The 22,489-nt window shown below is 34.6% G+C and overlaps 2 protein-coding genes and 1 long non-coding RNA gene across 8 annotated transcripts in view; all 3 read right to left on the bottom strand.

Moving 5' to 3' along the window:
• Positions 1 to 253: 253 nt before the first annotated feature.
• LOC109505720 (uncharacterized) lies at positions 254 to 2,558 on the bottom strand. Its single transcript, XR_012140912.1, has 4 exons — positions 2,423 to 2,558; positions 2,288 to 2,307; positions 531 to 677; positions 254 to 440 (listed from the first exon to the last, which is right to left on the bottom strand). It is a non-coding gene; the product is annotated as an uncharacterized lncRNA (long non-coding RNA).
• An 11,197-nt stretch (positions 2,559 to 13,755) lies between these two features.
• Positions 13,756 to 15,100, bottom strand: LOC109505428 (uncharacterized). The gene has a single exon (XM_019847911.3). It carries the CDS (start codon positions 14,529 to 14,531, stop codon positions 14,049 to 14,051), a length of 483 nt encoding a protein of 160 aa, XP_019703470.2. The 5' UTR covers positions 14,532 to 15,100; the 3' UTR covers positions 13,756 to 14,048.
• Positions 15,101 to 15,356: 256 nt separating this feature from the next.
• Positions 15,357 to 22,489, bottom strand: part of LOC140857439 (uncharacterized) — a gene marked incomplete at its 5' end in the record, with an annotated part of 41,501 nt that continues 34,368 nt past the window's right edge. Inside the window, 6 exon segments of one of the 6 annotated variants that reach the window (XR_012140915.1) lie at positions 15,357 to 15,488; positions 15,604 to 15,946; positions 16,039 to 16,140; positions 16,301 to 16,393; positions 16,502 to 16,704; positions 16,782 to 17,303. Coding sequence is in view for 2 of the 6 variants with exons in the window: in XM_073256274.1 (XP_073112375.1) it covers positions 16,984 to 17,303 (320 nt within the window). 6 annotated transcript variants of the gene reach the window in all.

Genomic DNA, 22,489 nt, shown 5'->3' with positions numbered 1-22,489 from the left:
AATATCTGAAGAACCATCTTCTCTAATTTTTTTAAAAAAATTCTCCGTAATTAGAATTATCTGTCTTCTTTCAAAGTACTTGATGTTATAAGGAACACCTATGACACCGCGTAACTCAAGCTTTATCCCAAAATCCTATAAACTCAACAGTAACAGGGTTTATCCCGAGCTTTGTCCCAAAAATCCTATAAACTCAACATAACTCAAGGAGAATTCAACAATAATAGGTTTATAAAATCAAGGGATTTAAGATGAGAGATAGAGAGTTAGTATACCTGATTCGACATGCCGTGCCTACGATAGATAGATCGAAGAAATGGAACACACGCCATGGACGACAACGGAAGAAAATGCACGCTGCATCCGCCGATCATCAAGGAAGATTTCAGCTGTACGATCCAAGAAAGACGGATACTACCAAGCATTGGGGAAGATTTCAACTATATGATCCAAAAAAAAGATGGATTTCAGCTGTGCAATCCAAGAAAGAAGTGCGTAGAAAGATTGGAGTGAGAGAGAGAGGAGGATACCTTCGATTCTCACCGTATTTTCGGGTATCGGGGAAGATTTCAGCTATCCAACCGACAGGTTTTGAGAGAAAGAAGTGCATAAAGGATACCTTCAATTCTTTCTTCTCTTCTTTCTCTCCTTTAGATTCACAGCGGTGGTCTCAAAGCCTGGTCATGGGAATGTTAATTGAGAGGGGTTCAAGAACGAATGAGGGGATTGGGGTTTGCTTTGGGGATTCTAAGACGTTCTACTGGTCAGGGCTCGCAGGCGGGGGATATTTGTCCTTTTTTTTCTCCCCCTCTCGAGAAAAATGGTCGGGTTTGTTTATTATGCGGGTAATTTTGTACCAAAGAGGCCTGATGGCTAACACATTAGAATATAACTAAATCTATAATCTCATTTACAAATAAAACAAGTATCAAAGAATCAAAGAATGCATTCAGAAAGTAAACCAAATTAATATGTTGATGATGTACATGCTCCACTAAAGTTTCTGACACAAATGCCCCTCCCCCCCAAGCTCATTGCTGCTCTCCCTCCATGATTATGCTTCTTGAACTCAATGTTGATCATCCATAAAGAACATCTAAGAGGAAAACTAAAGATTGCCATGAGTCATATGGAATCAGCCAACAAGGAAGGGATGGTGTGAGAGATGGTATAATGATCAGATGAAAGCAATAGAAGTGCTAAATCTAAAGGGTGACTAAAGAAAGTGAAACTCAAATATATAAGCACATATGAGTCATCGGATTCAGAAAATTAAGATAATAAACAAAACTCACTAAAGACTAATGCTAGTTCTAACGAGCACTCTCAACAACCAGAGATCTATATGTATACTTAATGAAATAATAAAAAAGCTCATAAAATCAAGGAGATTCCCATGACTAGATATCAGCAAATATGTCAATTCCCATGCTGAAAAAGCCATATGCACATGCAGACCACATGATCATTTTTAAGTATCATTTAAGCCAAACAAGAAACACAGATTACATCACATCCAGCCTAATTTTAAAAGAAGAAACTAGTTCAAATTGAGGCAATGTCTGATACGTAATCTGACAATAAAGCATACATTGCAAAGTTGCACCATTGTCCAACAAAATTGCATGTCTGCCTTATTAATTATCAGCAATTCAAACCCCCCCACCCCCCCCCCAAAAAAAAAAAAAGGAAAGAAAAGGAAAAAGTAAAAAGCATGCAGTCCAGAACCAGCATGGGAAAATACCAATATCATCTAACCAATGATTATTTTGTCCCAATCCAAGATGATGATGGCATAAATTGCGTCTAAGGGCCTGTTTGAATGATTGGGCCCAAAATCCCATGGGATTCGTGAGTTGCATCAGTACAACCACCAAAAACATTGAATTACAGACTGGACTAAGCCCTTTTTTTCCCTATGGGATTTTGTCCCCAAAATTCCCACTTCGCCCCTCCCAGGACCCTGGATCGCCGGGAACATAGCGGGTAATGACCCTTTTTTTTCTAAAAAAAATTAGTTCATAAATAGATGATATGAATGACGATAGCAGTCAAAAAACGCTAATTCTTGCATAGCCAAACATCATTCCGGATGAAATAGAACCATCAACAAACCAGAAAACGAAGACAAAAAGCGGCCCAAACCCTAATAAATTTCAAGAAATTGGGACCAAAAGCAGCGAAAACAATGGGAACAAATCCCAAACCCTAGAAATCCGAACCATAAAACACTGAATTAAAAAACAAAAAGCTCAGCTGAGAAAAGGAACAGAAACTAGGGTCTTACCTTCTGCGAGGAGAATCCGCCTGCGAGGACAACGAAAGAACAAGAAAACCCAGAGCATTAAGAGCATTAAGAGACGAGATGAGGAGATAGAGTTGAGGACAGGAAGGAAAAGGAGGTGATCGAGGAGAAGAGTACCATTTGGGGATGGAACTGATGAAACCCTAGAATGCGGAAGTCTGGGTGCTAGGGTTTTTCTCTCTTAAAGGAGGTCCGAGTCATTCCGATGGGGCTTATACATACGCCAGGCGTGACAAAAGTTTGCGGGATGTGGGAATAATTCTCTCAGGACGTGGCCATAGAAATTTCTATGCGGAATTTTTAAAAAGAAAATGCCCCTCTGCCACCTTACTTTGCTGGTAACTAAAAAAAAAAAAAAAAGCACTCGCACTTTTTTTTTTTTTTTGGTAAATATCCCTGGGACTTACGTTAATAAAAAAATTTCTAATAAATCCATGATCCAATCAACGTTAATATTGTTTTCTGGCTAAAAAAGAAAACTAGCACGATGACTGGACGATACCCGGACCTATTGATTTTGCATAGTATTTGAGATCTGAAATTTTTTTTTTATTACTTTATGATTCATACGAAGAAGTTGAAACTCCAAAAATATATACATATATTTTTTACTCTTTACTATACGTAACACGTATGATTTGAAAATTATTTTTTATTATTTTGTGATTTGTACGAAAAGATCGGAGCTTCAAAAATATTTTTTTTAATTTTTATAATTCATATGTGAAAAATCAATAGAATCATCAATGAAAAATTAATGCTCTGCTTCCGTCACATCTGGACCTACGACCATACTCTCTTCACCCATCCCACGTCCGCTCCAGCATCACCGATATCCAAATGCACTCCTCCGAATCCAGTTCGGCAGCAAAGTGTAAGACTGTCCACATCCTCTGCATTGGGATCCCATTTGACAGACTCATCGATAAAGAGGGTCAATAAGACGAAGGTATTGATCTTTCGGGTGGCGATTCACTAAGGGTCCACCTGCCCCATGTCCGTTCTGATCAATCGAAGCCTTCCAACTAATTGGGACCCGTGAGAACGAAAAAAATAGAGAAAAAATAAAGAAATTAAGAAAAGAAATGAGGCAACCCGAGAGGGGCTCGAAGAAAGAAAAGAGAAAATAATACACTGTAGAAACAAAAAAATAAATAAATATCATGGAGGCTTTCAAACTTGACACGTGGTGATTGGGAGATTATTCTATAATCTTATGTATCAATATGGAATGTCACCTCAATATCCGTTTATCGTTTTAGTATTATTATATAGATAGTAATAATTTAAAATATTTTTTTATTTTTTATCATATTATTTATATTTATATTTTTTATTTAAAAAATATAAAAAATAAAATTTGACATGTGACTTTACGCAAAATTATTCTATAATCTTACGTATTAACATAGAATGACACCCCTAATACTCATGTATCGCTTTACTATTATTACTAGCATAGTGGCCGAGCGATGTCCGGATCTATTGATTTTGCAAATCCAAAAACATAGCTATTATAATAATAGATTTCAATAAAAAATAAACTATAAACATAATAATTTAGTTTATAGTTTAATTGGAGCAAACAAAAAAATAAATCAAATATTCAAAATAATAGTTTAAATCAAAACGAATTGAAACAATAAAATTGTTAAGAAATTAATAAGTCACAGTATTTAGAATGTAGTAGGGCTCGTCCGACTGTCCGCATCCTCCATATCATTGGCATTGGCCTTCTGAAAGGCATGTTTGCTCCAGCCTCGAAGAAAGAAAAGAGAAAAGAACATAGTGCAGGAACAAAAATAAATACATAAATAAATAAATATTGTGGAGAATTTCAAACTGGACACGTGGCGTGCTGGCAGAATATCACCTCCAATTCCATTTATGGTTTTACTATTATTGTGGAGACTTCCAAATTGGACATGAGATGCGCTAGAAGATTATTCTATAATCTTATATATCAATATGAAATACCATCCCTAATATCCATTTATATCGCATGGGATGCAATTTTTATTATCGATGATGAAAATGGAGTCCTTGATTATGATGTCCTGCATGTTCATTATCCTTAATTATTTATAATAGAACTACACACAAAATAATCAAAGAATAATAGTGGTTTTAATGTTGGTATACATAATCATCAACATCACTACTATTGTTAGCATTATCTATTATATAGTAGGAGAAATTTATTCCACAAATTAATAATGAAGTGTATATATGCATCTCATTGATAACTAAGACCTGCAACAATCGATCAAAGTATTCATTGTACTAATACAGTTATGATAGTTTTGATTAATATATGTAAATATTATATAAAAAAAAAAAAAGCAAAACTAAACTCCACCATCCCTAATCTCTTGATTGAAATTAAATTTTCAAATGGATATATAATGACAATTAGGATGGGCTAATTTTTCTATTTCTCCTGACTGCAAAGTATAGGGCCATCCAACTGTCCACATCTCTAGTCCTGGATGCGGATAGGGGGTGAAGCTCTGACTTTCAATTACATCTTATCTCTATCTGCACTGATATATTTCAACATGTTCACTACTGATTGAAAAGGGAAAAAAAGTAAATTAGCTCAAGAAAGAAACTGAAGGATTCAACGTAGCATGATCAAAGAAGAGTTGTCTTAGTGTTCAAATTGTTAAATACAGATGAAAATGTAAATCAACTCAATTGAGAAACTAAGTGCCTGATTGTTTTTGAATCAGTAGGCAGACTCCAAGAGAAACAACAAAATACAACCCTACTTAGATTGAGCAGTACAGCAAAATACAAGATGTTTTGGTTCACCTTAAAAAATAGGATAAATTACAGAAACATCCTCTTAAGTTTAAACTATTTTTACTTATATCTTTTGTACTTTAAAAAGTATCAAACAGATCCCTAAGATTTCGAAATGTTCCTAAGAGATCCTAACGGTCACTTAAACCTTGACGGTGTCTGCTTGCCGTCTCAATGGACAAAAATGCCCTCTACACGAAGACTGAAATTTTTTTTTTTAGAGGGAGGAGGATGACAGGAGGATGGTGGCTTCGATCGGAGCCGCCACTAAAGTAGTGAGAAAGGTGGCGACAAGGCCATCAAGAAAGATGGCTGTGGACTTCGTGATGGGCGGCTTCGCGATGATGGTGGCGAAAAGCAGGACGACCATTGATGTCCTGAAAAATTCTTGTGGGCAAGCCAGAGTGCCTTCCATGATGATGGTTGTCTCCTTGGTCATGAATCGAGATTGTCCGAACTCAGCTCTTAATTCCCATACCTCTCTCTATGTATGTCTTGCTCTATCTTTCTCTAGAGGCATTGATGATGAAGCTCTCGTAGATTCCTCCCAGTATTTTTCTTTTGCGACTATTGTGAGACTCCCCTGACAACCTCTACTACCATTGTGGACAAATAATGCAAAAGTGGGATGATGGCACGAAGGTGAATCTGAGCCTCTCGCCTCTTGTCTGTGTCCTTTTTATGTTCGAAGGTAAGAAACTTGTTCATCATTCTGTTCTTTATTCCTAAAGTAATACTTTTTTATGATATTTGTGTTTTGAAATCTTGCAAATCAGAATTATTCTGTTGAAGTTTTTTTGCTCAAAGAATTTATAATATTTTTGTAGGGTTTTGTCACAATGATATTTGCCGTCTTTATTTTTCTCAAAATTATCACTATCACCTAAATGGCATCAAATCCTCTTTTTGATGCATACAAGTCTTCTACTTGGTTTATGCTTGTCACTGAACTTGATTCCTGCTTGTCTCAAGTTAAATCTAGAGACATACTCAAGCTGCTTGATTCATTGAACGGCTATGTTTTCAACCCAATATTCTGCTCACCTATGAGACTTGATGGAGGAACCAAGAAGAGTTGGCAAGTTGGTGCTTTGGTGCTATCAAGAGCTGCCCTCTTCCACAATATGACATGGCTGTTATTTAAGACCTCTCTGTTTTGAATGCATTCTTCTCTTTATCTTGTAGTATCTTTTCTATTGAGGCGATGATGAAACCTCTTTTCTACTTCTCTCTCCTATTTTTCTTTTGCAATAGTATATGGTAGTTGGGCAGTCCATTTCTTCGTAGACACCTCAATTTCTCTTTTTGTCTTCTTCATAATAAATAAATTAATTATTTAATACTGTAAGTTTATCGTCACTAAAATTGTAGTCTTATTCTACAATCTAGGTCTATAAACTACACTGTCTTTATAAATACAGAAAGATCTGATGGATGAGCATCAAAAGAAGAGGCTGCACAGATGCTCTGTACCGTCTGATACATCTCAGTCAAATTCTTTTTTATCTCAAATGCCATGTAAAAGAACTAAAAAGATATGGCAGATGTCTCACCTGCGAATACTAGTTATGACAGATCAACTTTTGCAAGAGCTGATGACATGAGGATGTCCTTAAACTTTCTGAAGGAAAATAATGTACAATCTGATGCTATTCCAATAAAAAATGGAGACTCTCTAAAAGATGCTTAATTTTTTGACTCTAAGCTGCAAAAATTTTCTAGAAGAATATTTGACCTACAACTTCCGACAGATGTATATATTGATAGTGAAGATTCTGAAAGATCAAGAAAGAAAAATTTTGCTGATTCATCATCTAGAGTTACAGTTACACCTAGTAGAACTTGCAGCTCTGATCCTGAGAATGATGTAAAGCTTACTTTAAGCACTGGTGAGGGTCTTAAATGTAAAAAAGACACCAAAGCACAAGATTCATAGATGCAAAATAGTTTATCAGATCACAGCTTGACTGATTTGAATAAACCTATAAAACATGGATGATTTGAAGGAACAGCAAATTCAACTTTCACTCATTTATTCGGCGTGAGAACTAACAGTGAAAAAATCGAGATAATCTATTGTCATCAAGATTAAACACAGATGTCCTAGACCTACAAAATACCTTTTTTAAAGATAAGGACCGGCAAACGGACTGTCAATGACAATATTAACAGTGACGAACCAAGGGCTGGCAAGCGAGCTACCAAAATAGATGCATACGAAGGACCAATCGAGCCCGATGGTTGCGATTTCGAATGCCTTCATTCATAATCCCAACTGATGTACCATAATGGAGTTGGAGAAGATCCAATAGATCCAAGAGAGAGAGGTTAGCATCTTAAAGAGGTGGTGAAAAAGATCAATCGAAAAAGAAGAAGGAAGGAGAGATGGTGGAGGAATAGACGAAAATAATTAAAGGAGAAAAAAGAGATCAATCGAGAAGAAGAAGAAAAAAAAAAAAGATAAACATAAAAATATTTTTATCATTTTATAAATAATAATATCATATGATAGTTATGTGATAAAATTTCATTAATGAAGATAGATAAAAGGATCTCGTTGGAACGCTTCAAAATTTTAGGAAGCAATTTAACATTTTTTAAAGTATAGAGAATATAAGTAAAAATGACCTTGAGGAATGTTTTTGTACTTTATTCTAAAAAATATTGTAAAAAAAACACAATTGCAAAGCTTATACCAAACTAGTTCAATAAATTAAATATAAATTACACAAATATTTCTCTCTTATTTTGAGCAAGTGTGATTGATAAGAGAAGTCCACTGCCAGATAACGCTCATCATCACTTTAAAATTTTTTCTGTACCACTAAAACACCAGAGAACACCTTCTCTGGAGAGTATGAGTTCCTTTTATGCCAAAGGCCTGGTAACATGGTTAGGAACCTCAGTTTTATTTTTTCAATTGTGCCTGAGTTATTGATGACTATATCTGCCTTAATTTGTCTTCTTCTAGTCCAATGCAGTCTGAGCATTAATTTTGTTTTTGGCTTGTTCTTCAGGTATGCCATCTCTTGCCATTAGGCATAGTACCTGAGTTTTAAGATCAACCCATACAACAATAATAGGAGCAGTCCACCTTAGCCTCAAACAAATGGATGTCAAGAATGATAACCCTGGACCCCTTGACATTACTTCTCCAAAAAGACTAGAAAAATATATGGTGCTAGCAGACTGCAAAGAGAGAGAGAGAGGGGAAAAAAATTACAATAATTTAATATAAATAAACATACATACTTTTTTTTTTCTCTAGATAATCAAAAAACTTCAATTAGAGTAACTGTAATTATTATAAAAACAAAGAGTCCGAATATTTTTTTAAAAAAAAAGTTAAAGAAGAAAAGCCACAAACAAAGATTACAGAAAGTCATGAGAATAATAGCTCACACATTTATGCTTTTATCCAATTAGAAGGTATGTTGTGAGCCAGTTGGACATTATTATATTAAATTTGACATGAACCCAAAATGCTGATGTACCTGTGTTGTGGAGACTGAGGGTACAATTGTAGATTATATTTTTAGCTCTATTGGATGACCAATTGATGCACCTCCTTGTCAGTCTTGCAAGCCAACATATGTCAATAGAAAAATACATCATTGAAGGCCTAGCATTCTGAGTTCTAACATTAGGTCTTAGCCCAAATCTCATACATCTCTAATTCAAAAACCAAATAAATCAGAATCTCATGGGATAGTGTTATATTTAGACCCTCAAACATGTCATAGAAAATGTACACACAAGTTTTTGTGTACCAACTGCTCAAACTATATACTTATAACGAGAATGTGTTTCTAGGATAAATAAGTTATGACGTTAAACAAAACTGAAACATCTGAATCCGCGTGCGTATTTTGAGAACTTAACAAAACTATGAGAGGCATCTGCTGAGCTAAAAAAAAAATTAAGAAAAGGAGTTGTTAAACCAGAAGGAATTTATACAGCATATTTTTCATAATATAAGATGAGATAAGCAACTTGAGTTTACCTGCATTGTTCAAGATCATCTATGGATATACCAAATGCAACGACAGTTTCTTTGATGGCAGGCAAAATGCCATCAACAGTAAGTCTTATACTCTCCTCATCTAAAGATTTAGCAAGATCATCCATGCTTATTTGTCAGTTCAAGGCAAATGAAACTGTATTTCTGTCAATACATTCTAGCTCAGCTCCACTATAATTCTTCATCCATGCAGTTTAAACCAAAATATAAAAATTATTTACAAATAAAAAGATCCAACCGTCCACATCCTCCTCATTATTGGCATTGGCCTTTCGGATGGCACGTCCGCTCTAACCTTGAAGAAAGAAAAGAAGAAATAATACAATATGAGAACAAAAAAAAAACATAAATAAATAAACATTATGAAAACTTCAAAACTTATCACATGGCGTGCTGAGAGATTATTCTACAATCTTACATGTCAAAATGGAATGTCACCCCTAATATCCATTTATCGTTATACTATTATTGTGGAGATTTTCAAACTTGACACATGGCGTGCTGGGAGATTATTCTACAATCTTACGTGTCAACACGGAATGTCATCCCTAATATCCACTTATATCGCATGGGATGCAATTTTTATTGTCGACTATGGCATAATTAGAGAATTAGATATCTAAAATAATGTCATTTTATCCACTGATTTTGAAATTTTTTTGGTTCAATAAACCAAATTCATCAAAATTATGACATATCTATCAGTATGATTTGATGAGATCACCACTTTAGTACCACGAATAAATTTTAAGCATGGAAGTACAAGTTTTACCTTATCCATCCATAGGAAAGTAACAGAATTTTAGAGAACAGTCAATTTCTTCTCCCATTGGCAACATTAGATATTTTATATGGTTTCTTATCAATTTGAAAATTCTGTATAAACAACACTCGTACAGTTCTGAGGGAAAGATTAAAATTTATTCAGTCTCCATATGAGAATATTATTTTTAGTAATGAATAAATACAAATATTTCATGTGATATGGCACATATATAAACCCAAAACTATGTGTAGGGCAGTTTATTCATCAATCAATTCATGCATCATAAATCATATAATTATCACTGCATTAAAATGACATGTGCTAATGCTAACTGATGCAATACAAGCATAGATGCATATGATAGTCATGATTTCCTGTGTTTATGACCTGCAAATTAAGGATAATCAATCATTGATCAATAAATTATCACAGTACCCAAAATCAGGCCAAGTTTGAACGAAGTACATGCCAAATTATCACAGATACTTCCTTTGTTCCCACATCACGAAATTGATGGCGTTCAATAAACATGACTATAATCATGAAAGACACATTTCAGTATTTTTAAGCAAACTGACTTAATCCAATCGGCACAAAAAAAAACAGAAACTAAAGCCATAAATATAACATGTAAAGGGCGCAGATGGGGCGAAGAGGAACCTCTAACCATGACAGAAAAACAAAGAGATTATATTAAAAAGATAAAAGTATAGATAAATATCAAAAAGGAAAATCAGTGCCAACAACAACATGATAAGGGAAGAAGAATCATGTGCCAGTGTTTAATTTCAAGGACAAAATGAGACACGAACCCGTAACTGCCTATGTCCCCGAAATAATCAATCATTAAAGACAGTGAATAAGGTACATATGTCTATTTTTTTTTTTTTAAAAAAAAGCTTTTCAAAGAAAACAGACCTCAAATACCAATCCTTCCCTCAACAAAACCCAAGAAGAAATTTTTAATCCTCATATCCATACAAGAGAACCTAAAACCAATAATTATACATAATCATCAACATCACAGCTATATATTGTTAGCATTATCTATTCTATAGTAGGAGAAATCAAATATAGATACGGATATACTGGTATCCGATCCATATTCGATTACATTTCAACCCTGGTCAGAAGCTATCTGAATTGGACCTTCTCCTCCTAAATGATTGAGACTGAGGACTTATTTCAACAAACAAATTTTCATCAAGAACTTCCAGTAGCAGGATCATAAGGCCTTTATAACATAACTTCATCAGCCAGCAAAGGTATGGGTGCAAGCACTTCTCTTAAATATTATTGAGGGAAAAAAAAGAACTAATAAAAACTAACAAATCTACTATGGCACAATCAGAGAACATGACAATGCTGGCTTACCCCCACACAAGCTAATACTATGACATAATTAGAGAATTAGATATCTAAAATAATGTCATTTTATCCACTGATTTTGAAATTTTTGGGTTCACTAAACCAAATTCATCAAAATTATGACACTTCTATCAGTATGATTTGATGAGATCACCACTCTAGTGCCATGAGTAAATTTTAAGCATGAAAGTACAAGTTTTACCTTATTCATCCATAGGAAAGTAACAGAATTTTAGAGAACAGTCAAGTTCTTCTCCCGTTTGCAACATTAGACAGTTTATATGGTTTCTTATCAATTTGAAAATTCTGTATAAACAACACTTATACAATTCCGAGGGAAAGATTAAAATTTATTCAGTCTCGATATGAGAATATTATATTTAAAAATGAATAAATACAAATATTTCATGGATATGGCACACATATAAACCCAAAACTATGTGTAGAGCAGTTTATTCATCAATAAATAATATAATTATCACTGCATTAACATGACATGTGCTAATGCTAACTGATGCAATACAAGCATAGATGCATATGATAGTCATGATTTCCTGTGTTTTTGACCTGCAAATTAAAGATAATCAATCATTGGTTAACAAATAATCACAGTAGCCAAAATCAGGCCAAGTTTGAACGAAGTACATGCCGAATTATCACAGATACTTTGTTCCCATATCACAAAGTCGATGGCGTTCAATAAACATAACTATAATCATGAAAGACATAATTCAGTATTTTTAAGCAAACTGACTTAATCCAATCGGCACAAAGAAAACAGAAACTAAAGCCATAAGATTTACCCATTTAGAATCGAGAAAAGAAAGCAATCCTGTAGTGCACACGCAATCGGAGCATAATCCAGCTATAATCAATCCTTTATTATTGCTTTAAACTAACAAAAGCATTTTTCTACCGTTTTACAGCTCGACTGAAGACCATCGTGCAATCAAACCAACAGACACCAAAAACAAACGAAAACTCCACGCTTGGGGTTATATAATATCCAAGTCTCGTCATTGGGGTATTTTTTTTTTTCCATTTCTCTCTGATCTATGTTAAGCACCTGAGGGAGATCGGCGAGAAAAGATAGGGGAAGACGAAACCCCACGCTTGGGGTTATATAATATCTGAGTGTCGTCATTGGGGTAATTTTTTTTTTTTTTTTCATTTCTCTCTGATTTATGTGAAGGAAAGCACCTGAGGGAGATCGGAGGGGAAGGCAGACGCCGGTGACGATGGGGAGGAAGGCGACGGCGGAAACCGGCGGGTGGTGGCGGCGAGGAGAGCAGGGAGGAGGTCAGCGTCTTCTGTGGGAAGGAAAACACTGGAGGAAGATCTTGGAAAAAAACCCACCCCATTGAGGCTCATGAGAATGGAAAAAGCAGAGGCAAACATAGGAAAAAACATAGAAAAAATCACCTCAAAAACGAAAATGTCAACAAGAATACAATAGCAAAACTACGGGTCTCGGAGAGATTTCAAGGAAATGGATCAGAGTTTGAAGAACAGAACCCGAGAAAAAAGCTAAGAAATCAATCGTAGAAGGCCGCCGATGAGAGGGAGGAAATGATCAGCGGGAGGAGACGAGATTAGGGTTTCTGGACCGAGAAGGCCAGCGTCCATCGAAAAATAAAAAAACCATGCAAAATAATACAGAAATCTAACCGAAAAAGGAGAGGAAGGGGGAAAAAATCTCCGTACCTGAGAAAAGGAGAAATGCCCGATTAATCGCGGAGCTCCTCCAGCGTCCCCCAGATCTCCGACGTCGCCTTGATGCCAGAGATCCTACCGGCATCCTTTCCCGTCATCTTCCGCCGCTAGCATCGGCCGCCGCTAATGGACGCGACCCACGACAGCAGCCCATCACCGCCGCAGAAACCCCAGCCCTAGCCCTAGCCTCGCACCCGATCGAGTCTCAAAAACGGACAAAAGAAATGAAATACCCAACACAAAACCCCAGCGATCTCCTAAGCTGGGCCGCTTCAAGCCCCTACCCGATTGAGACTCCTCGAGTGTCTCCCACGTGGCGTACAGAAAAAATATTCTAAAATCCTACCTACCAAGATAAAAAATCATCTCTAAATTCATCTATTATTTTATTATTATAATATAAACTAGCATTTAATCTCACATTACAAAGATTTAATTGATAATAATAATAATATTTTTTATTATTATATTAATAAATTTAAAATTAAAAATAATATAAAATAGATCTATAGAATATATTTATTTTAATGGTAATTTAATGGTTATGTTCTACTTTTGTAGTTTTTGGTAAAAAAAATTAAAAATAAAGAATAAATAATGCACATGATAAATCAAAATAGATAGTATGTTGAATTTGTATAAAATATAATTTGATAATATAAAAAATAATTTATCAGTAAGAAAAAATACTTTCAAATTTGTACAGAATTAATGATAATAATATTGCTCAAATATAGTTAGATCAGTCAATTACCATGCTAATATAACTACTTGTCAAGAAATATATAAATTACAACATAATTCAGAATCTTTATGAGATATCATGACAAATTTGATATGCATTTATAACTATCTATCAAAAAAATATCTACTTATAATATAAAGATAATATATCATAATATTTATATTTTTTCAAGGCATAAATTAAATTACTATGTTGATATCGTTTGCTCTATGTTAACACCAATATAATCAGATATACAAGTAAACCCAAACTCTTAAACAAATACAAGCCCGGGCATCTATCAGCAGTCGTTCCACCAGCATCTCCACCCATCCAAAAGCCAATTCTATGTTGATATACAAGCCCGGGCATCTACCGAGGAAGTATCAACGGTCGTTCCGCCAACAGCCGTTCCACCAGCATCTCCACCCAAGAGCTTTCGTTTCTTGTTAGGCCGCTCAGATGTGAGAATAAACCTCTTCTTTGAACACAAAAGCCCATTTAAAGATGCACGGTCATCTTGTTCTTTATCCAGAGATGAATCAGTACCTGCTCCAACTTCGTCAATTTCCAATGCTTGCTCCTCTGCCACCTGCTCTGCCCTCTGCTCCCCCTCCACCACATCTTTCTTTACAATCCGAAAGCTTGGACTCGCTTCAACTGTGGCTGCATCCAGGACATCATCTTTGTTCACTCCGGCAACATTTCTAGAGACGGGAATGGTGAGGCAAGAAGCAAGTGCACTCGAGCCGAACGAAAGCTTAGGAACCAAGGCATCGATGTCCGCCAGAGTGACTGGATGGAAGTACGCCTCGGTCTCGTCCCACATGTTAGCAGCTGCTGGAGGGTGTCCGTGCCCCAAGGGCTTCTCCCCGTAGTCCCCATGAGACTTCTTGTGCTTCCTGCGGCATCCGTCGACTTCGAGGGAAAGGCGACCAAACCGACAGGAAGCGTCGAACCCTAGGGTGGCCTCCTTGACGTCCAATAGGAAGCAATCAGAGAGGGCCTCACGGCCTGGGCAAAAAGATCCACCTTGACAGCCGCCTCATCCGACAACGATGGCCAAAAGACCGGGCAACACTTCTCCTCGATGCTACCACTACAGTGAAAATCATAAAAAAAATATTATAAAAAATATTTTACGATACTAATAAACATCGAAAATAAGCTTTACGTGCTTCAAAAAATATCGCGAAAACATCATCTATGTAAGAGTAGAGACGAACAGCGCCGATGCTTTTTAAAAGCATCGCAAAATTTTCTAACGATGCTTTAAAGCATCGTAAAATTAAATTTTACCGGTACTTTTTAGCGTCGTTAATGACAACGCATCCTCCACTCTATCAAGACGCTTTTTGAAGCGTCGGCAATTAAGTCACTAGCGATGCTTATAAGCATCGTTAATCAGTCTATTAACGACTCTTATAAGCATCGTTAATTTTTTTAACAGAAAAAAAAATATACAGATTTTATATACAAAAAAAAGAATACATACATTCCTGTACAAAATTATATCAATTATTCAAACATAAACCTATACAATCACCACCATTCACACCAAAAGCAAACTTCAATAGCAAATTTAACCAAACCAAAAGATATTATTTTATATAAATAAAAATAAAGTACTAATCGTCCATTACAATCAAGAGTTCAACCTAACTAAAAGCATACAAAAAATATAAACTACAATAAAAATAAAATAATGTCAATCTGTAGGTGGATGGTCATCGCTGTCTCCACGTAGCGTGCCGCCGTCTCGACGGATGCCTGATGTGCCAGGAGCCTACAAGAAACATATGAAAAGCTTGATTTGCATATTTATAAATAAAATATATAGATCATTAAATTAATAAAAAATATATATTTAATAATATGTGTTTATATGAGATGGGCCATACATCTCTAATAAAGATGTAAGCCGATCAATCTGTCCCTCATGGCCTGCATCTCGGCACGGCTCTGTCGCATCTCCTCCATCTCAGCGGCACGACTCTGTCTAATCTCCTGTATCTCCGTTTCGAGTCTGCGGACGCGTGAATCCTGAGCATCTACTGCAGCATACTGCGTATATCTACTAACCTTAGATAACTGAGTGGGGGTGACTCCTACTCTATAACCTCTCACTTGGCCGTAGCGCTCTGGTCCCATCAACTCTGTGAACACCTCGGCCTCGATACGGCTCTGCTGCGTAGATGCTGCAGACTCGTCGTCACGCTCCGCAATGAGAGATGTAGCCCTTTCCTGTATTTATTTTAAAATAAGAGTTATACATTAATAGCTAACAAAATTAAATTAAAATCATTACAAAAAATAGAATATTAATAATGTCGTACATATAAATCTCTCGACTCATCTCAAACAAAAGTACCATCCTGATGAGGATGAGTCATCCGATAAAACTCCACTTTACCGGGTTCCCTCCTATGCTCATCCACCTACACAAATAATTTTAATTTTAAGCAAATAGTTATAACAATTTAAAAAAATATATGAGTATCATGATACAGACATAGTCCATGATACATAATGATATTAGTTATATAAATATTTCAACATAAAAATTAGAAGTTAATTATGAAAGTTTAAGGAACGTACAAACTCCTGTCGGAGTCGTGTATAACTCTTCGACCTCGATGTATGAGGAACAGACTGAGCTGCTCGTGCAGTGCTACCAATAGCAGAATAAGTCTGTAAAATAAAGTAAAGAACTTGTTATATATATAATATATAATATACAATATAAATCAATATTTTTATAAAATATTTAAAAGAAAAGATAATAAGCAGATAATATACCTGTGCTCTCTCGGAGAACCAATAATGAACCAACTCCATCCACTGATGAGGGGGTACATCAGGAGGACAATTCTAGCAACCTCCTCCTCTGTCATACCCTGTCTCATATAGTCCCTCTTCAATTGTGCTCTATATTCTTTCCATTTGTGGTTGAGAGACTTCATTACAAAATCATGAGTGGATGGAGGGAGAACAAACTTGCTCTATAAAAAAAAGTTAAATGAAATAAATTATATAAGTGATTAACAATTAATATACAGTATGAACATCAATTCATTACCTCTATAACTCGGAAGAGCTCAACTTTGTACGTTGGAAGCATGTCATTCCATTTTGCATAGCCCAACAGACATAGCTGAGGCCTCCGAGCAACAGTCCCCAAAAATGAAGTCAATAAGCAGGCAGCTTTCTTAATTGGTTGACCTAGCTGATTGCACTCCATAACAATTCTCTCGCCCTCATGCATCTACCACACATTTGTACTACTGTGGATCTGCGTCTGGGACGTACTCTTCCAGATCTGTCTGCAAAAAATATATAAAAGTAACGATATCATAAATATATATAAAATAAAATAAAAATAAAATTATATGAAAGATAATATATATCCTGCACGTGTATCTCATCATCTGACTGATGAACAGGAGGATCGTGCTGTGCTGATGATGAAGAAGGACAGGACTCAGAATGCTATGTAGCTGAACTGGCCTCAGGCTGCTGTGCTGAAGAAGACGTACCGGCCTCTGTCTGTGAAAACTGGAATTGCACACCAGCATATCGTCCCTGCGACGCATGATGTCACCTAGTATTTATATAAATAAAGGTAGAATTAGTTAATATATGGAGTAAAATAATATAATAATTAATGTAAATTATATACATCATAAATAATTATTACTAGTAACAATCAAGCAGTAGTGTTTCTTTAAATTCTGTCTAATCAACGTCGTCATAGCATTTAAATCATCAGCTGGCACAAAATTGTAGGGCATACATTGTGTATAAGTGTCATCGTCATCATCCTCCACTTGGTTTCCCATATCATATAAGTCTCTAGGTTTTATTTTGATGACAGTAAACCAATCTTTATCTTTTGCTCTTATACATAAAATACTTGATGAGCTTGAGATGAAAAAATGAATGGGTCATCCTTTAATAACACACCAGTGTGTATCAATCTTGAAAAATTTACAAGTGTAAATTCATTTGCATCTTGTTTCAAACTCCTTGGTGAGTTTATATCTACCAATCACATCTAAATAATACTACTTTAAATTTTTCATAATAATCCAACTCATAGATATCTTTAAGTGCACCATAATAGGATTTTCCATCCGCTTCCACCATAACACCACTATTCTGTATTTTTCTAAATTTCTTCCATTCTCTAGTATGAAATTTAAAGCCATTAATTATGAAACCGTTATATCTATTCACAATCTTGTTAGGTCCTCGAGCAAGAGCTATTAGTTCATCTGAATTATTTCTCTCCATCATCTTTGATACCTAAAAAAAATGATATGAAGTGCTGTTGAGTTATCTGATATTAAATATGTATCAAAAATTAATGTATCCATAATTAAATATAAATCACACCTGATTCGAAAGCCACATAGGAAATAACTCGACCAACCATCGCTGTTCAATCCTTGCATTAGGACGAATGTTATGATTGGCTCGTCTCTGATAAATTAAAAATTTACTACATAAAATATAAATATATCATTTAGAACATTATATCTAATATAAAATTTAAATCTTGATGTTATGCCTTAAATATACTAACCTGCGATGGTCAGATATTATGTCACTGTGAAGTAACACATAACGATGTGCTTGTGCTAAGGATTTTTGATCAAATACAATACTTTCAGCTCTTTCCAAGAATTTTTCAGCAGTTGAGAATTTTACAGTTCTGCATTCTCCACAAAGTCATTATGCCATTGAGGTCGACTAAAAATAGTCTCTACACCTTGAAGATATCTTGAACAAAATGTCAAACATTCATCAGCAATATATCCTTCAGCAATCGAGCCCTCGGGATAGGCTCTATTTCGCACAAATCTTTAAGACGCACAGGATACTTTCAAGAATTAAATATTTATTAAAATATCAGTATACTGTTGTTTCTAATAAAATTATCAGAAGATTTAAGGTTTGCAATAATACCTCTCAATAGGATACATCCATCTATAATGTACCGGTCCACCAACTTTAACTTCTGAAGCTAGGTGAATGAGCAGATGTACCATAATAGTAAAAAATCCAGGAGAAAAAATCTTTTTCATTTGGCAAAGTGTAATTGCAATATCAGACTCTAACTGATCAAGTTCTCGAGGATCAATAACTTTTGAACATAATGCCTTAAAGAATGACGATAATCGAAGTACAATTGCAATAATTTGTTTCGGCAATGACAATCTTAAAGCTATTGAAAAGATATCTTGCATCAATATATGACCATCATGATTTTTAAGATTTGAAAGTTTTCGATCCTTTGATGCACACATCGTGAAATATTTGATGCATATCCATCAGGTACCTTGATATTTTTCAAAACTCCCAAAAAATTATCATTTTCTCGAGTAGACATTGTGTAACATGCAGGAGGCACATAAATTCTATCATTAGCAAGCATTTTAGGATGAAGCTCCTGTCAGATACCCATTTCTTTTAAATCAAGATGCGCCTTCATGTTATCTTTGCTCTTTCCATCAAGATTTAAAAATGTTCCAAGTAAATTATCACAAACATTCTTCTCTATATGCATGACATCAAGATTGTGCCGAATAAAATTATGGTTTCAATTAGATAAGTCAAAAAAGATACTTCATTTTTTCCATAAATGTTTACTGGGCTGTTGTGTAGATGCTATCTGTGTGTCTTCCTCATTTTCATCTTCGAAATAATTGTCTGGATCTTGAAACACCTCTGCATCTATAGTATTGATACTAACTTCCTCTGGTAACCCTTCATGCATTGAGCTTTCAACATCATCCCTTCCTCTTTTTTTAGAAGACTTTGAGTGCTTACCATAGCTGTAATTGATGCCATCCATTTGTCTATGAACATCAGTTCCAGAAGGTGGAATAGGGACACATCCCAATTCTATAGTACCATCAAACAAATCTTTCTGAAATCGAAACGGATGATTTGCTTCCAACCATCGACGATGTCCCATGTAACAAAATTTACTTCTATGTTTTAACCAAATTGAATGTGTTGAATCTCTACAACAAGGACATGCGACCCGTCCTTTGTACTCCAGCCAGATAAATTGGCATATGCTGAAAAATCATTAATAGTCATAACAAAGCTGCCGTAGTTTAAATATTTGGCCGTTGGAAGCATCAAATACATCAATACCCTCCCACAACTGTTTCAATTCCTCTATTAAAGGCTGTAGAAAAATATCAATATCATTGCCTGGACCCTTATCTCCTGGAATAACCATTGACAAGATAAGTGATGATTGTTTCATGCACATCCACGGTGGAAATTGTAAGGTATCAAAATGACTGGCCAAGTGCTGTAGGTAAAACTCAGGTCTGAAATGGATTGAAGCCATCAGAAGCTAAGCCAAATCTAACACTGGAACATCAAAGGCAAAATCAGGATGCCTATCATCAAATGCTTTCCATTGAAGACTATCTACTGGATGTCCCAACATTCCATCATTTGTACGTCCTTCATCATGCCATCTCATTGATGAAGCTATTTTTGATGATGCATAAATCTTTTTCAATCTAGGTATAAGAGGAAAGTAACGCAATACCTTCGCTGGTTTCTTTTTACTCCGCATTACATCCAATTCATTCAGTACATCATCTCGATCTTCTTTTTGTGTTATCCATCTTGAAGATCCACATACATTGCATGACTCTTGATTAGCATTTTCACCCCGATATAACATACAATCTTTTGGATAACTATGAATCTTTTCGTATCAAAGATCCAATTCCTTTACTACTTTCTTGGCTTCATAATATGATGGTGGTAAACGAGTGCTTTCTGAAAATGCATCCTTTAATAACTTGAGCAGCATGGTAAAACTCTTCCCAGACTATCCATTCAAATATTTTAAATGGAATAAATGTACAAAAAAAATTTTAAAAAATTTCGTACAACCCGTATATAATTCTTCATCTGCATCTTTCATTAAGGTGTGATAACGAGCTGTCTCATCATTAGATGTATGTATAGGCTCCTCAACATGCATACGTTCCGTATGCATACATCCATCAAACATCCCAACTATTTTTTGTATACTACTGGATTCTCCTAAATTTTGAACATCAAGTCCAAAAATATCTGTAATCAAACCCCTTATATCATCATCTCTTGCAGAATTGCCTTGTAGGCTAGTGGATCCAAAATGAGTCAGGGTTGGTTACATGATGATGGCAACATAGATTTCTCATGAAAAATCCAATCGGTATAATCTCTTAAAAAATCATTCCATACCAAATATTTTTCAACAATTTATGGATCTAAAGAAGAACTATTTATACATTTCTGACATGGACATAAAATCTTTCCATTCAAACTACTTTTCTCCATACCAAATTTAATGAAGTCATGAACTCCATCTAAATTTTTTTACTATTCCTTGATTTATTTATCCAATTTTTATCCATTGTAGGATAAAAATGATCGAACTTACAACTTATCTAAAAATAAAAAAAATTATACAATCTATATTAATGCAATGAGTAAAAAATATCAGTCATTTCATAAAATTCAAAAAAATAACAGCTATTGTAGTTCATTATATAACTTGAAGACTCAAAAATACATCTAGATATGATATGGTTTACATAGTAAATGCTTGCTATCATCAACTAATAGGTAAAGAAGATTCTATCCATTTAGAAAATACATTAATTTTATAGGTCAATTACAGTAATCAAATGATATGCAACAAGAGTCGAAAAAAATTAAGACAGCATTTTCCCTTAGTTCTCCTGAAAAAAGTATTTCTAAGTTAGCTGTATGAAATATTAAAGGCGGTATACAATGTAATACTAACAATTAATCATAAATATAGGGCAAAATGTTATTTCTCGATATTTTTTAAAAATATCACTATAATAATGTCACGAATTATATAATGAAGATGAGCTATAAACTAATACATGAAAATTTATCATGAACGTGGGGCACGATGATATTTCTTAATATTTTTAAAATATTATTAAAATAATATCAAGGATCATATGATAAAGGTGAGCTGCATAAAAAAGTAGTTAGTGTTCCTCATTTTTTTCTTTTCTTATTTTTTTTGATTTTATTAATTTTTTTAATCTTTTAAAATAGGAGTGGCAATTTTAATCGATTCATCGTGTATCTTATCTAATTCGATTCGAATGAGGTAGTTTATCCAATTCAATTAGAATTTGAGACAGGTATAGATTTAAAAAAAAATAAATTATGTGGTAAAAAAGTTGTTAAGCACTGTCGATACGGATACGATAGCTTATTGCTTAATCAACAATGAACATTGAATATGATCGGATTTTCAACCGCATCTCTCCTTTTTTTTTTCCCATGAGGTAAGATGATCCATGGATTTGATCCAAGACTGGGTGGAAGGGAGAGTTCATGCCTCTTAATAATCATTTTCATCCAGCCAAAGCTTGATTTATCATCTGAAATGGAACACCATTAGTAATTAATTATGACTTCCTTAATAAGAGCTCATAGGAAATTTGCTTTTTGGGTCCTACAAATATAATATATGAATTGACCTAAATGCCCATTCATTGACATTTTTGGTTACTCAGATTTTAGTAATTAATATAGATAAAATATGGTACTTATTATGTAATTATAATTCAAGATCATTCTATTTTATAAAATTTGAATCATACAAGTATGGAAAGGATTAACAATATATGATATATAAATTTATATAAAAACATATATACTTAATAAAAAAATATAACTATATAGAGCAAAATCGCTTATGCATAAAAATAGCATATATAT

Source organism: Elaeis guineensis, chromosome 4, assembly GCF_000442705.2.
Source record: "Elaeis guineensis isolate ETL-2024a chromosome 4, EG11, whole genome shotgun sequence".
NCBI lineage: Eukaryota > Viridiplantae > Streptophyta > Magnoliopsida > Arecales > Arecaceae > Elaeis > Elaeis guineensis.
This window is presented reverse-complemented; position numbering and strand designations above follow the sequence as displayed.

Coding starts and splice junctions, on each gene's coding strand:
- LOC109505428 (XM_019847911.3), bottom strand. CDS start 14,531: ATGTGGGACGAGACCGAGGCGTACTTCCATCCAGTCACTCTGGCGGAC.